This window comes from Sus scrofa, chromosome X (assembly GCF_000003025.6).
Source record: "Sus scrofa isolate TJ Tabasco breed Duroc chromosome X, Sscrofa11.1, whole genome shotgun sequence".
Lineage (NCBI taxonomy): Eukaryota > Metazoa > Chordata > Mammalia > Artiodactyla > Suidae > Sus > Sus scrofa.
Window position 1 is genome coordinate 58,069,221 of NC_010461.5, and position 16,435 is coordinate 58,085,655.

Genomic DNA, 16,435 nt, shown 5'->3' on the forward strand with positions numbered 1-16,435 from the left:
CATTTAGGCAATGTTCGACATTTAGACTGCTTCCAATTTTTCTCCATGAGAGTTCTGCAAGAGGCAGGGGGGTGATATCCTTTTTTAAAAAACACTTTTTTAACTAAGTCAGCTACAAGCTGCAAAATCAACTTTAAAAACGAAAACCCAAAAGAGACAATCTGCCGCTCGCGTGCAGGATGGGGCAGGACCGAGAAGCAACCGCCGGGTCGCTTCCCGCTTTGCCTTTGTCTGCCCGCCGCGCGAGAATAAGTAGAGCCGGGGCGAGGGACTGCAGAAGCCCGCGGGTACCACTACGCATGCGTGGAAGAGGCGGGCGGGGGAATGAGGGAAGCGGTGCACAAATAAGGTCGAGAGACAGAAGCAGCAAATAGCGCAGAGGCGGGGTTTCCCGTCCCTGCCCAACCTCTAGCTCCGCCCCCCTACCCGGCCCGAGCTTTTTATTGGTCAGATTTGTTTAGCCCCATTGGCCCTAGAGCCAAAGGACCGGGTCTGCCCCAAGATATGCCTGCTTCCTGAGCCGCAGTAAGAATGGCCAATTGCCATGCCGCTTGCAGGCATATGTTTAGGACATACCCGTGGGGCTTGAAGGGGCTTTGTGTGGCAACTAAAGCAACTGAGAGTTCGACGACCAGTTTCGGAGATGCCACCGAAAGGAAAAAGCGCATCGGGAAAAGGGGGGAAAGGTAGAGCAGCCAGAGCAGCTGAGGAGAATGGGGTCGGGTGAAGAGCGAGGGAGCAGACTGGGGATTCCCGGGATCTGGGACGGAGGCAGCGGGTGGCTAGTGACTAGAGCACTGACCAGGAAGTGATATAGTGAGAATTATAGTGATAATTGTTGGAAGCAGTGTGGACTTCTCAGGAAAATTTTTATTTAAAAGCATGGGGGAGTTACCTTGTGGCTCGGCGGGTTAAGAATCAGGAGTTGTCACTACAGCGGCTCGGGTCGCTGCTGTGGCACGTGTTCGATCCTTGGCCTCAGAACTTGCGAATGCCGCGGGGGTGGGGGGCAAAAAATGGGGATTAGATGGTACATAGAAGAGGATTACGAGAAAGTTTGAAATTTTGATTTTGTTTGTTTCTTCACAATGGGCAAAACTTGGGAATGAGGCTGACAGATCCAGTAGGGTTTGAGAGGGAAAGGTACAGAGGCGTGAGACTTAGGAGAAAAACGGTGGATCAGTTATTCTTGGAATAGGAGAGGGTCACAATATGCTTGAGGTCACAGGGAAAGAGATGAAGATGGATGTGATTGTGAAAATTGGAGCCAGAGAGGAGGAGGGGTGGAGTTTCTAGGAGATCAGGTTTAATGACCTCAATATTTTAATAAAGTGGAAGGTAGGGGTAGTTTTTAAGACTCAGGAGGCAGGGACGGAGTAGGGGTCTTGAAGAGAGTGGTAAAGGTTTGAAATTGTCGTTGGGATCATGGGAGAGGGGATGAAACATTAATAAAAGTGTCGCCTTCAGGGCTGAGAGCCTGAATAAGACTGAAGGCCATGACTTTGTAGAGGACATAGCACAGTCATGATTTACTGAGTACCATATAACTGACACAATACAGGACTGAAAAGAGCTAGGTTGTAGCCTTGAGCCAAAGTTAAGATTTTGTTGGACAATGATAACAGAAGAAGAGCAATGTAAGGGAATTACAAGTACCAGTGGAAACGCAGTTCAGATGATCAAGCATGGGATCCAGAGTGGGAAGGGAAGGAGAAGTCTGTTAGTCTAGGGGAACATAGCAGGATAAAGGGATTGAGTGGGAGAGTGGTTTTTGTGGAATTAAAGGGCCTGCGTTGTGGGAATGAGGCATGAGAAAGCTTGGAAGGACAGGAAATTGAGCCAAAGACTGAACCACTAGTTCTGAGTGGCACAGTTCCATCGTGTGCCCCTGGGAACAGGCAGCTTGGAGTAGAAGGCATGGACATTTGGGATGGAGCTCCAGAAGTGCGAGGTTAGGCTGTTGGATGATTCCTCTGCATAGGTGGTAAGGTCATCTAAACTCATGGCAGGAGTGAGGGTGGAATGGAAGCTTGAAGTTGGTGCCAGAGTCCTCAGTCAGAGCCAGTGAGCTGGCCGTCAGAAGATGATAGCATCGAGTAGGGGAGAGGATGGGATAACTGGAAGGCATTATTGTTCTAGTGTCAGTGTACAGCAGACTCACTTAAGAATTTGATGTAATAAAACTCCTGTGGCCGTAACATTCTCCTAGCCATTTGGTGGTCAGAATTTTGGGTTTTCAGTTTGGTTGAACATTTATTGAACAACTGTTGTATGCTAGGCAGTGGAGATCCAAGACAAGTAAGATGGAGAGTCCTGAATAAAACTTTTCAATGGCTCCCTATTACTCCTAGGATCAATTCCAATTTCCTTAATGGGGCCCAAAGACCCGCATACCCTAACCCCCAGCCACCTCCCCTGGGCTCATCTCACCCACTCCCACCTCAGATTTGGCTTCATCCATAGTCTTCTACACATACTGCACTGTTCCCCCACCCTGAAGCGTCTCCCCGCCTTTGTTCTTTCTTTGCCTGGTCAGCTCCTACTCATCCAAGAAAACTTCCCTGACTGGCTAAAATATCCCTCTTTGCTTCCACAGCCACCTGTCTGTAGAGCATACCTCATTCTCCTGAAGAGATCTGCTTTGCATAACTTTATATAACCATCTTCCCAGTAGTATATGAGCTCCCTGAGCAAGGGAGCTTGTTCATCTTTATGTCTTTGCCTGGAACTTAGTTACTTAGGAAATGTTTATTGAACTGAACACTTAATCCAACAATAGTTCTTAGGAACATCAGCCTCCAACAGTAAGTATGCTGCCATCAGTGCAGAAGTTGACATAGTAGCAAAATGACACAGTAGTAAAATGTAAAATGCTGCCAGTGGTTGTTAATCTGAATATCAGTAACTTTTCTTTGGAAGGTATCAATAGGCAATGTAGTAGACTCCAAGAGTCTGGACATGAATGTATTGTTTATCCAAATCTGGATGGTGGGAAATTTGATCTTTAAAATACATTCTTGGAGATTCTACTTATTGGAATTGTGAGTACTCAAATACATGGTTGCAGTGCTTATTAGAAATCTCCCAAGAGCTCAGTGGTTTGCCCTTAGAGGGCAGGATTTCAAAGTGGATGCAAGGAATCCAGGCTGGGCTTTAGGTGCTCCCATTCAACTACAGCACACTTACTTGTGTATCCATTTTCTGTGAAGGGTTTATGTAGGGCACAAATTTCCTGTTTGAAGAGAGGTGAATCATAGATTAATTTAGCTTCATGAAGTAAAGTGTCTACTGAGTTCCCTTTTGAAGCTTAGTGCTATGGTGGAAGTATCAACTCCTGTTATGTTGAACTTCTCTGTAAATAACAAGTTTAAATGAGTACCTGTCATCTCTTCTCTAAAGGAAAAGTAGCCTCTGGGAGTGACAGTGCTGACAAAAAGCCTCAGGGCCCCAAAGGTGGTGGCAATGCAGTAAAGGTGAGTCACTTGTTCTTTTTTTTCATGTTAAATACAAATAACATATATACCTGGTTATTTTGGTACACATAAAAGGAAAAGGCAGTTTACTTATTCTAAGAGGCTAGCCTAATACTGATGTAAGATCAAGATAACACAAAAATGGAAAATATAGATCACTCCCACTTATGAAAAGTAATTCCTTTTATGGATATATGTATATGTATAGCTGATTTGCCTTGCCATACCTGAAACTAACACAACTTTGTAAGTCAGCTATACTCTAATAATATTTGTCATAAGACTGGGTCACCTTGCTGTACAGTAGAAAATTGACAGAACACTGTAAACCAGCTATAATGGAAAAAATAAAAATCATTTAAAATTAAAAAAGAAGACCATAGAGAAACTAATGAAAAAGGAAAAAAAAAGGAAAACTCAATGAATCAACCAGAGAAAGAAGACACATTAAATGTAGGGCAAGTGATTTAAATAATGTTCAGTTTTTCATCAGATGCAGTGTAAGCCATGAGATAATGGAACAGCATCTTTAAAGTTCTGAAAGATAGGTCTGTCAACCTAGAATTAATACCCCACAAAAGATATTTTTCAAAAAAGAACCTGAAATGAAGATTTTTTTTTAAATTTAAAAAAGCCTTTTTGTTTGTTTGTTTTTACAAATTATTACATTTGGAGTGGATAAGCAATGAGGTCCTGCTATATAGCACAGAGAACTATATCCAATCACTTGTGGTGGAACATGATGGAGGATAATGTGAAAAAAATAATGTATATATTTGTATAACTGGGTTACTTTGCTGAACAGAGAAATTGACAGAACATTGTAAATCAACTATAATAAAAAATTTTTAAAAGCAAAAAAAATTTTTAATAATTCCTTTTAAATATTTTCTCAAATGTTTTCTCAGACATCCAGAATTTCTTCAAAATCTAGTATTTTTTCTTAAAATGTATTAAATTAGATCTTCCCAAGAAAGCAAATGAATCATTTCTCAGGATGAAATAATATTTGCTAAAACCAAGAGCTGAGATAAACAAGCAAAGGCAGGAGTTCCCATCCTGGCTCAGCATTAAGGAACCTGACTAGTATTCATGAGGACATGGGTTCAATCCGTGGCCTTACTCAGTGGGTTAAGGATCTGGCAATTTCCTGAGCTGTGGCATAGGTCGCAGATGCAGCTCGGAACTGGTGTTGTGGCTTAGGCCAGCAGCTGCAGCTCCAATTTGACTCCTAGCCTGGGAACTTCCGTATATCTCAGGTGTGGCCCTAAAACAAACAAACAGAAACAAGCAAAGGCACAGTTCTCATTAGATAGCTTCTCCCCTGGTGAGCTACAAGCCAGAGCCCTGATCATGAAAATGAGGGTGGGAGACTATTGCAAGTAATTACTTGAAGTACTTAACCTAGTGCCAGAATAGTGTCTGCCCCAGGAAAATCTAATCTGAAAACAGAATTATACCACATAGTGCTACATAACAAGGCATTTTCCATGTTTTAGTATGGACTTCCATACTTTGATTCATTCATTCAATAAGGATATAGTGACATCTGCCCTGTGTCAAGCAGTGTACTAAATTCTGGGTATTTAAAAAAAGCAGATAAAAGATGGTCCCTGTTATCAAAGTCTAGTTGGGAGCAGTTAGGTAAAGAGAGAAATTTCATTGCTGTATGGTAAGTGCTGTTGTGGAATTGCATTATATAAATGCAACTATACACATGCAACCAAAAAAAAGGGGGGGGGAGAGAAAATACATAGTGTGGGCCATTCTGCCTACTTTTCTACTCAGTGAACCCAGAGAAAGAGCAAGTGAGATAGGAGATGTGAATTTGCTTTTCCATAGTCGATCTCCATTGTCATAGGAACATCCAACCATGAGAACTGGGATTCTGGCATCCAAAGATAATTTTCATAAAACATGGTGTCTGAAAATAAGCCAGCTCTTTGGTCCTGGTGTCCAGCTGAGGAAATGGTCATTGTTACAACACAGGCCACGGAGACAGGCCTTGTTGGGCTTAATGAGGGCTGACGTGTTGGTCTCCAGTACAGCATCTTCATAAGGGATGTTGCAGGGGAATTTGGGCTGTGATGTTTTCACCTTATGTGCTGACCTTCACAAGCACCTAACCTAAGGGACCGCTCCACTGCATATGGCTGTGGCATAGGCCAGCGGCTACAGCTCTGATTCGACCCCTAGCTTGGGAACTTGGATGTGCTGTGGGTGCGGCCCTATAAAGCAAAAAAAAAAAAAAAAAAAAAAAATGATGTATATGAATGGAATGATACCGTATGTAACCTTTGGGGATTGGTTTTTTTCATTCAGCATAACTCTGGAGATTTCATTCTGGTTGTTGCATGTATCCTTAGTCTGTTCCTTTGTAGTGCAGAGTAGCATCCCACAGAGGGGAGGTGTGTTGAACTGTTCTCCTGCCAGAGGACAGCTGGGCTGTTGCCAGTGTTTGCAAAGGCCCCAGTAGGGGAGGGATCCCAAACCCTCCAGTGTTCTAGGATCTAGACTCCTTCAACCTCCTGCTTTAGACCCCATTCCTGAACCCACCCCCGCCCTTTGTCACTGAGCTGCTCAGATTCTGAAACTCACCTGCTGACCACAGCTTCCCTCCTTTCCCTTACTTCCCACCTCCCCCAGTCCTGTTCTATTCTTCTCCGCACATAGATCTCCAGGCCCTCAAGCCCACCCAGTTTTCCCCACCTTTTCCCAGGCTATGTGTCTGCTCTCCAAGCCCTGGATGTCCTTTAGGCTGGAAATTAGATGAAAGGGTGTGACTACTGGATCAAGGAGCCTTGACTCCTTTTCCTTTTGGTCATCTGTTGCACCCACCTGCCAGACTACAACTCAGGCTCAGTCTGATGGTCAACTTTGTTTACACTCAGACCCAGAACTGCTGGGCTCTGCTGGAGAGTCACACCACCCAGGGATCTGGGCCACTGATAACTGGTCTCTAACCTGAGCTAAGCCCTCAGTCCTTTGCCACTCGCCTCAAGCCATCTACCACCCTGCTCCTGTCAGCCAGCAGACAGTTTCACCCAGTGATTCTTAGAGTACATCCTAGAGTACAAGTTCACCTGGAGAGCTTCTAAAACTCTCAGTGCCTGAGGACCCACCCCAGACCAGCTGCCTCAGAATCTCTGGGGTGGGGGCGATGGGGACCAGACTTTGATATATTTTTGGAAGCTCTGGGGGTGATTCTGACATGTGCCAGGGTTGAGACCCACTGATCCAATTTCACAGGGTTGGTGTGAGGATTCCATGAGGTCATCCCTGTAAAGCGCTTGGCACAATACCTAGAGTATGAAGTACTCAGTAACTTAAATATTGTTCTAATTGTCACAAGAAAATGGAAACCAGACCTGTTGTCAGGAACTCCTTGACTTTCCAGCCCCTCAGCAAAGTTATCTTCACTCACCCCTCCCTTCTCTCTCTTCTCACCTTTCTTCCTTTAAGACTAATTTTTTCATCAGTGTTTGGAATGTCAGCCCTTGCTTCTTCATTTATCTCTGCCTCTTTACTCTGTCTTCGGCCATTTTTTACTGCATCTTTCCCTTCATTCTGAAAATATATCCAGGGATCTTTAAAATATATCCATGCCCTAACCCTCTTTCCATCTGAACAGAACCCTTTCTTCTCCTTTTCAAACTCAGTTGGGAGAACCCCATCCACATCACCTTCCCACTTCCTGTTACTTCCTCAGTCAGCTGCTGCAGTATGGCTTCTGCACTTACTATTCTGAAGTGGCTTTTGCTTAGGACCTTGATCAGTCATTGTTCTTATTTATGGCTGAATAGTATTCTATTGTATATATGTAACACATCTTAATCCCTTCATCTGTTTTGGACATTTAGGTTGTTTCCATGTCTTGGTTGTTGGGAATAGTGCTGCTGTGAACATAGGGGTGCATGTATCTTTTTGAGTGAAAGTTTTGTCTGGATATATGTCCAGGAATGGGATTGCTGGGTCATATGGTATTCTTTTTGTAGTTTTCTGAGGAACCTCCATGTTTCCATAGTGGTTTTACCAATTTTCATTCTCACCAATAGTGTAGGAGGGTTCCCTTTTCTCCACACCCTCTCAAGTATTTGTTATTTGTAGACTTAGAGACTTTTTCTTTTTTGGCTGCCCCATGGCATATGGAGTTCCTGGGCCAGGGATCAGATCTGAGCCACATTTGCGACATACACTACAGTTGCCGCAACACTGGATCTTTTTTTTTTTTTTTTTTTTTTTTGTCTTTTTGCTATTTCTTTAGGCCACTCCCATGGCATATGGAGGTTCCCAGGCTAGGGTCTAATGGGAGCTGTAGCCGCCAGCCTACGCCAGAGCCACAGCAACGTGGGATCCGAGCTGCATCTGTGACCTACACCACAGCTCACGGCAACGCCAGATCCTTAACCCACTGAGCAAGGGCAGGGACCGAACCCGCAACCTCATGGTTCCTAGTCGGATTTGTTAACCACTGCGCCACGACAGGAACTCCGCAACACTGGATCTTTAACCCACTGTGCTGGCCTGGGGACCAAACTTGCATCCCAAGCTCCAGAGACACCACAGCAGGAACTCCTGTAGACTTATTAATGATGGCCATTCTGACCAATGTGAGGTAGTACCTTATTGTAGTTTTGACTTGGATTCTCTAAGAGTTTGCAGTAACACAGATGCAACTAGAGATTATCATCTTAAATAAATCAGAAAGAGAAAGACAAAATACCATATGATATCACGTATACGTGGAATCTGAAATATGGCACAAATGAACTTATCTACATAACAGAAACAGACTCACAGACAGACATAGAGATCAGACTTGTGGGTGCCAAGTGGGAGGGAGTGGGATGGACAGGGAGTTTAGGGTTGGGAGATACAGACTTGCATTTGGAGTGGATAAGCAATGAGGTCCTGCAGTGTAGCACAGGGAACTATATCCAGTCTCTTGGGATAGAACATGATGGAAGATAATGAGAAAAAGAATGTATATATATGTATGGGCACAACATTGTAAATCAACTATACTTTAATAAAAAATAAAATTTGGGGAGTTTTCATCATGACTCAGTGGAAACGAATCTGACTAGTGTCTATGAGCACACAGGTTCGATCCCTGGTCTTGCTCAGTGGGTCAGGGATCCAGTGTTGCTGTGAGCTGGTGTAGGTCACAGACAAGACTCGGATTCTGAGTTGCTGTGGCTGTGGTGTAGGCTGGCAGCTGCAGCTCTGATTTAACCCCTAGCCTGGGAAATTCCATATGCCACAGGTGCAGCCGTAAAAAAAAAAGCAAAAAAAAAATAATTTTTAAACATGGGAGCCAATTAAGTCTTAAAATGACCTGAAAAATTTAGTTTGATTTAATTGATAAATAATTTGGAAGTACAATAGAAAATAAATTATGGAGCACTTTTGAAAGGGAAGAAAATCATCACTAAGTTGATTGTACTCCTAACTTGATCACTCTGCAGCATTTAATCCTGTTGACCATTTCCTCCTTGAAACTTTCTCTTGCCTTGGTTTCTGTTAGCACGCCTTTCTCTCTACCTGTCTGGCTCTTCCTTTTTATTATGCTGGTTGAGCTTCCTTCTTTGCTCATTGCTTAAACATTGATATTCTCCAAGGATGTCTTTAGCCTACTTTCCTCCTCTTCGAGTCCTATGTAGGCTCCCTGGGTGATCCATCACCTCCCAGAGTGTCAGCTGCCACCTCCATGCTCATCACTCCCACATTCTATCTAGAGGAATTGGCTCTCTTCTGAGATGCCAGGCTCATGCAGGTGCCAGTTGGTTGGTCACACTTGCAAACCCCACAGGTACGACAGACTCATTATGTCTAACCCGTCAGTCTATACCAGAAGACGTGTTTATTCATTTATAAAGCGGTTGATGGGATCCCCTTTCTGTGACCTTGAATGCTCTGTGTACTTTGCCAAACATCAAACCAGAAGGTTGCTTTATGAGTGTGACAGCAGAAAGAGGGAGGCAGTCAAGAAGCTGTTTTAGCCAGGCCGAGATGAGGTCTGAGGAACCATCCTTGTCCCCCAACATGTGTCTCCCTAGTGTCCAGATTGTTTGTCTCCCCTGGACAGTGCTGGACGTATTTTTTTTTTTTTTTTTTTTTTTTTTTTTTTTGCTTTTCAGGGCCTCACCCAAGCATATGGAGGTTCCCAGGCTAGGGGTCTAATTGGAACTGTAGCTGCTGGCCACAGCCACAGCCATGTCAGATCTGAGCCTCGTCTGCGACCTACACCACACAGCTCACAGCAACGCTGGATCCTTAACCCACTGAGCGAGGCCAGGGTTCGAACCTGCAACTTCATGGTTCCTAGACAGATTTGTTTCCACTGCACTATGACAGGAGCTCCTGCTGGACATATTCTATAGAAGTTTGCCTCTCTGAGCCTTGCTCTTTGACACATTCTTACCTTTGCTGTGTCTGTATCTCCTGTGCGGCTCCTCTAGTCAGGAAGTTACTCCTGTGGGCCCAGGCTCCTCTTGCCACCAGTTTCAGTAGTTGAATCCTAAAGACAACCTTGGTTTGTTTGTCTCTAAATTTATGAAAGGGAGACACCTTAAGCCCCCATCCTAATGTGTCACCTATAATGAAACATGAACAATAGATTCATTTGGAATGAGAAATGGGAAATCTTCCAAAATAGATATCTTAACAAGATCATTTTTAAGGGTATAGTGACTTTTTAAACATGTTCCATTTGAATACGTCTCTAGGGTTGAGTATTCTTAATCTTCAACATATGATTTTTTTTTCAAAGTGAAATTGTGAGGAAGCTTTATACATTGGGCCTCTTTTGGTAAAAAGTATTTCCTGGTGGTTTTTTCTTTTTTTTTTCATATCATCCCTACTCTGATGAAATAATGTAGCTAATTTTTATTGAATGCTAGCTGCATTATCTCAATATATACAGTCCTGTGAGAACACATAGGTACTGGTTATTATCTCAGTTTGCAAATGGGAAAACATTTAGAGGTTTAAAAACATTCCTAAAGAGCTCCCACTGCGGCTCAGTGGAAACGAATCCGACTAGTATCCATGAGGATATGGGTTCAATCCCTGGCTTTGCTTAATAGGTTAGGAATCTGGCGTTGCCATGAACTGTGGTGTAGGTTGCAGACGTGGCTCAGATCTGGCGTGGCTGTGGCTGTGGTGTAGGCTCAACCCCTAGCCTAGGAACCTCCATATGCCGAGGGGGCAGCCCTAAAAAGAAAAAAAAAAAATGCCTAAGATCATACAAGAGAGTTGGGATTTGCCTCCAGGAGGACCTAAGCCCTCAACAATTATCATGTTTCCTCTTCCTGTTACTGTTGAGGTACTTGGTAAAAGATGGGAGCTTCCCACATCCAGGTGCCCATTTTTCATCTAAATCTGGCATCTGAGATAATGTCTTGATAAGCGAAGTAGGTTTGTGGCCAGCACCCAACTGGGAAGATTTCCAGGATTTTCCATTGCTGTGAGTGAATGTGTGTTTTCCTTTTTTTGCCTTTTAGGGCCGCACTTGCAGCATATTGAGGTTCCCAGGCTAGAGGTCCAATCGGAGCTGTAGCTGCTGGCCTACTCCACAGACACAGCAACACAGGATCCGAGCCACAGCGACCTACACCACAGCTCACAGCTCACAGCAATGCCTGATCCTTTAACCTACTGAGCAAGGCCAGGGATTGAACCTGCATCTTCATGGATACTAGTCAGATTCATTAACCGCTGAGCCACGACGGGAACTCCTGAATGTGTGTTTTCATTAATGGGGTGATCCTGACATGACTGCTGTACTGTGAGTAAAAGAATCACTTGGGTCTCCAAGTATTACATGAACATGTTTTTTCTCATAGGTCAGACACATTCTGTGTGAAAAACATGGAAAAATCTTGGAAGCCATGGAAAAGCTAAAGTCTGGAATGAAATTCAATGAAGTGGCTGCACAATATAGTGAAGATAAAGCCAGGCAAGGGGTATGGTGCTCTTATCACTTAAAATGTCTCCCATGGAGGACCCAGAGCAGTAGGGATTATTTCTGTGTTCTGCCCTATCTTTAGCCATATCTTGGTTTAAAGATCTTAAAAGCAGAAATGTCCAACTTGTGTCTAAACCTAGTCATGACCAAACTTGCACAGCTGACAGACACCCAGCAACACTGAGTGCTTGTGTTTTCAGCCCAGGGTTGGACCTCTTCCACCTGTTTGTCCTCATCAAGCCTACTTCTTTCCAACATAGGAACCTTAGCATTCATATTGGGAGATTCTCCAGCTACAGTAGAACTGTTCCTCTTCGGGGCCACATGACATCATATATCTTTTGGGTTTTTCAGGGCGACTTGGGTTGGATGACCAGAGGGTCCATGGTGGGACCATTTCAAGAAGCAGCATTCGCCTTGCCTATAAGTGTGCTGGATAAGCCTGTGTTTACAGACCCTCCAGTTAAGACAAAATTTGGGTATCATATTATAATGGTTGAAGGGAGAAAATAAAATTGTATGAAAGACTGCATGTGTTTTATACATTGTTGTTTCCTTCAAAAGGTGTTGAATTAATCCTTGTATTTTATGAACTCTGTCATTGTGGGTTTGTGGGTACAAAATCAGGTGGGTAAAGACTGGTGTGCACTGTGGTATTTAGTCGATAGTTCTCCAAGATAAGTCAGGCAGACTCCTTTTAACCTGTAGTCCCTTTCCTCCCAGAACTACTTTATCTGATTCTCAGGATATCCCATAAGTTAGAGACCATCTCTAGAGGAGCCACATATCAGCTCACACAATTCAACATTGAACTGGACATTGAATAGATGGATTAGCATATGAAAACCATAAAATAAGTTCCTAGACAGCTTATTTATAAGCTAGCCAACACTGACCTGCCAAGACAATTATTAGCACCACTATCATTACATAGTACATGGCACACAATGGCCATTCAGCATTAACTCCTTTCTTTTTAAATAAATGTTTATTGGAAGAAAAAAGGCACTCAGTTCTTCCACTGTACTACACTCAGCAGCAGCCATTCACCAAGTGCTGGTTAAAGGGAGAAATGTCAGCATGAAAACATTCCCTTGGAGTTCCATGGTAGCTCAGCAGGTTAAGGATCTGGCATTGTCACAGCAGTGGCCCAGATAGCTGCTGTGGTGTGGGTTTGATCCCTGGCCCAGGAACTTCCACATGCTGCCAGCGTGGCAAAAACACCCCAAAACAAAGACAAAACATTCCCTCATCCTCAAATGTATGGGTTGTGTTATGACAGTCCCTTTCAGGCCAATGTTCTGTTTATCTGTGTTTTTAAATTTATAAAGACACATTTATGACGCAGAAAAAACTAAAGAAAGGAAGAGATAAAGGAAATTTGGGATTGATGAAAATGTTCTCTATTTTGATTGTAATGATGGTAACATTTGTTAAAACTCAAAGCTGTACACTTGAGATGGATGCATTTATTACATGTAAATTATACCTCAATAAGTCTGATTTTTAAAATTTCCCAAAAAAGTATAAAGAATACTATAAATACTATACTGCTGCAAAAATAAAACTTTTCCAACACAACTGGGTCTTAACAGCGATTCTTTTAACACACTGTTCTCTCTCAGCTGCATTTGACATGTTCACATAGTGGCAACTTCACTTTAGAGTTAAGTTTCCCGTTTTAGAAAAGTTTCTGAGTGCTCCAGCAGGCTATGCCTCCATGAGATTTTTCCCACTGCTCAGACTAGAGGCTGCCCCATTCCCTGGGATACATAGATAGGGCAATGTGATACAGAGAGATAATTAAAATAGCAGGTTTTAGATGAAACTGCTTCAAAAACCACATTCACAACAATGTCTCTCTTGGAATTCCTACCATGGCACAATGGGTTAAGAATCCTACTGCAGAGTTCCCATTGTGGCTCAGTAGTAACAAACCCAACTAGTATCCGTGAGGATACAGGTTTGATCCCTGGCCCCACTCAGTGAGTTAAGGATCTGGTGTTGCCATGGGCTGTGGTGTAGGTCACAGACATGGCTTGGATCTAGCGTGGCTGTGGCTGTGGCTGTGGTATAGGCTGGCAGCTGCATCCCCAATTCGATCCCTAGCCTGGGAACTTCCATATGCCACAAGACGCAGCCCTAAAAAGAAAAAAAAAAGAATCGGACTGCAACAGTCATTGTGGAGATGCGGGTTCATCCTTGGCCCAGCAGAGTGGGTTAAAGGATCCAGCATTACAACAGTTGCTGTGTAGGTCACAGTTGTGGCTTTGCTTCTGTCCCTGGCCTGGGAACTTCCATAAGCTACAAGTGTGACCATTAAAAAAAAAAAAATTGGGGAGTTCCCGTCGTGGCGCAGTGGTTAACGAATCCGACTAGGAACCATGAGGTTGCGGTTTTGATCCCTGCCCTTGCTCAGTGGGTTAACGATCCGGCGTTGCTGTGGCTGTGGTGTAGGCTGGCAGCTACAGCTCCCATTAGACCCTAGCCTGGGAACCTCCATATGCCGCGGGAGCGGCCCAAGAAACGGCAAAAAGACAAAAAAAAAAAAAAATTTGAAGTCTCTAAATAAGGGCTATAAAATCTGAAAACCTTGAAGGAAATTTTGAAAAGAATGTTGATTTTATTTTTTTTTCTTATGGCCACACCTGTGGCATATGGAAGTTCCCAGGCTAGGGGTTAAGTCGGAGCTGCAGCTGCTGGCCTACACCACAGCCACAGCAAAGTGGGATCCAAGCCTCATCTGTGACCTATACCATAGCTCACCGCAACGCCGAATCCTTTAACCCACTGAGAGACCAGGGATGGAAACTGCATCCTCATGGATACTGGTCGGGTTCATTACCGCTGAGCCACAATGGGAACTCCAGAATGTTAAAATACAGAGGATTACAAAGGACAACAATATAGGATCACAAAGGACAACAATTACAGTGAAAAGTTTTTAAATTGTTTTACATATGCCTCTTTATTAACATATTAAGTGAGAGCTAGTGGTGGTAGGTCTAAAAACCTCCATGCTTTTGTGGTGATGAATACCAGTGGTATTTTGAAACAGCTGCAATAACTATGGAATCTCTGATTTCTATTAGTGACAAAGTCGCAGGTGCTGCTAGTACTTCTGCAATGTGTTGCCTATATTCATAATGAAAGGAAACATTAAATTCCAGACACAGCACTGGGGGGGTGGTATAACTTTTTCCAGCCAAATTCAGACATCTGAATTCTTCAGTTTGAAAATCCCTGCCTTACTGTTGAATATTTTACCATGTGCATGTATTTCCCCCCACCTCCCCCGCCACAATTGTCATTATACACTCAAAAAGCATTTTTTTTTCAGTGAGAAATACACCTAGGACTTCAGCACCACTCTTCAGATAAAATGGATACAGCCCCCAAAGCCTCCTGGCAGACAAATAAATTATGGGAGGGCCTTTTTTTTTCACGCTGGGGAGAGGAATTTACTAGCTGAATTTCCACAAACATTTGTATGCTTGATTGAAGGGATCGAAAAAGACGTAGGGCACAGCCCAGTTACGCGCCTACATGACGACAGCTATTCATTGCACGCAGTGAAATGGTGAGCTAGAGTTAGATGTAGACTGACACGCTGAATCACACAGTGTTATTATCACTGGGATTTTTTTTCAATAATGATATATATTCAATCACATTACCCTTCCTAAAATTAGTACAGTCAGCCCTCTATCCATGGTTCTGCATTCACAGATTCAACTAATGACAGAGCAAAAATATTTTAATTCCAGAAAGTTCCAAAAAGCGAAACTTGAATTTGCCATTCACTGGCAGTTATTTACATAGCATGCACAGTGTATTTACAACTATTTACAATTATGTTGTATTAGGTATTATAAGTAAATCTAGAGATGATTTAAAAGACATGTGAGACTCTGTAGGTTATATGTAAATCACCATTTTATATGAGGGACTTGGGCATCTGTGGACTTGGGTACCTGCAGGGGTCCTGGAAGCAGTACCACCAGGATACCAAGCAGTGACTGTAGTAATTTCTTTTGGTAAAAGCAATTTTGTACTATCAATAAATAACCTATTATTTAAAATTCAGCTCATCTCTTTCAAGCTTTTATATGTGTATGTGATATAATAAACATATCTAGTCTTCATCCCTGGTTATGGGCACCCAGCTCTTTAAGAATCTCCAGGGAGTTCCCGTCGTGGCGAAGTGGTTAACGAATCCGACTAGGAACCATGAGGTTGCGGGTTCGGTCCCTGCCCTTGCTCAGCGGGTTAACGATCCGGCGTTGCGGTGAGCTGTGGTGTAGGTTGCAGACGCAGCTCGGATCCCGCGTTGCTGTGGCTCTGGCGTAGGCCGGTGGCTACAGCTCCGATTGGACCCCTAGCCTGGGAACCTCCATATGCCACGGGAGCGGCCCAAGAAATAGCAACAACAACAACAACAACAACAACAACAAAAAGACAAAAAAAAAAAAAAAAAAAAGAATCTCCAGAGTGTGGGAGTTCCCGTCGTGGCGCAGTGGTTAACGAATCCGACTAGGAATCATGAGGTTGCAGGTTCGGTCCCTGCCCTTGCTCAGTGGGTTAACGATCTGGCGTTGCTGTGAGCTGTGGTGTAGGTTGCAGACGCGGCTCGGATCCCGAGTTGCTGTGGCTCTGGCGTAGGCCGGTGGCTACAGCTCCGATTGGACCCCTAGCCTGGGAACCTCCATGTGCCACGGGAGCGGCCCAAGAAATACCAAAAAAAAAAGAATCTCCAGAGTGATTGAGTCTTTTATATGTTAATGCAATAACTGGGGGTGGGTGCTGGTCTTTTGAGAGACTCAGAGGGTTGGAACTCTTGACCCCACCCCCTGGCCTCTAGAGGGAGAGGGGCTGGAGATGGATTTAAACAATCATGCCTACAGTGAAACCTCCCTTAAAAATCCAAAACAACAGGGTTTGGAGAGCTTCAGCCAGTGAACACAGGGAAACCACACACACACACCCTCCCACA

The 16,435-nt window shown here is 43.7% G+C and overlaps 1 protein-coding gene across 1 annotated transcript; it reads left to right on the forward strand.

Annotated features, from left to right (window-relative positions):
• On the forward strand, positions 538–13,023 carry PIN4 (peptidylprolyl cis/trans isomerase, NIMA-interacting 4). The gene is made up of 4 exons (XM_003135180.4): positions 538–686; positions 3,400–3,473; positions 11,321–11,440; positions 11,797–13,023. Exons 1-4 carry the CDS (start codon positions 644–646, stop codon positions 11,953–11,955), a joined length of 396 nt encoding a protein of 131 aa, XP_003135228.1. The 5' UTR covers positions 538–643; the 3' UTR covers positions 11,956–13,023.

Bases quoted from the DNA above. Each gene is read 5' to 3' on its own strand.
- PIN4 (XM_003135180.4), top strand. From the start codon at position 644: ATGCCACCGAAAGGAAAAAGCGCATCGGGAAAAGGGGGGAAAG. The intron at 3,474-11,320 runs GTGAGTCACTTG...TTTTTCTCATAG, and splicing joins GTGGTGGCAATGCAGTAAAG to GTCAGACACATTCTGTGTGA. The intron at 11,441-11,796 runs GTATGGTGCTCT...TGGGTTTTTCAG, and splicing joins AAGATAAAGCCAGGCAAGGG to GGCGACTTGGGTTGGATGAC.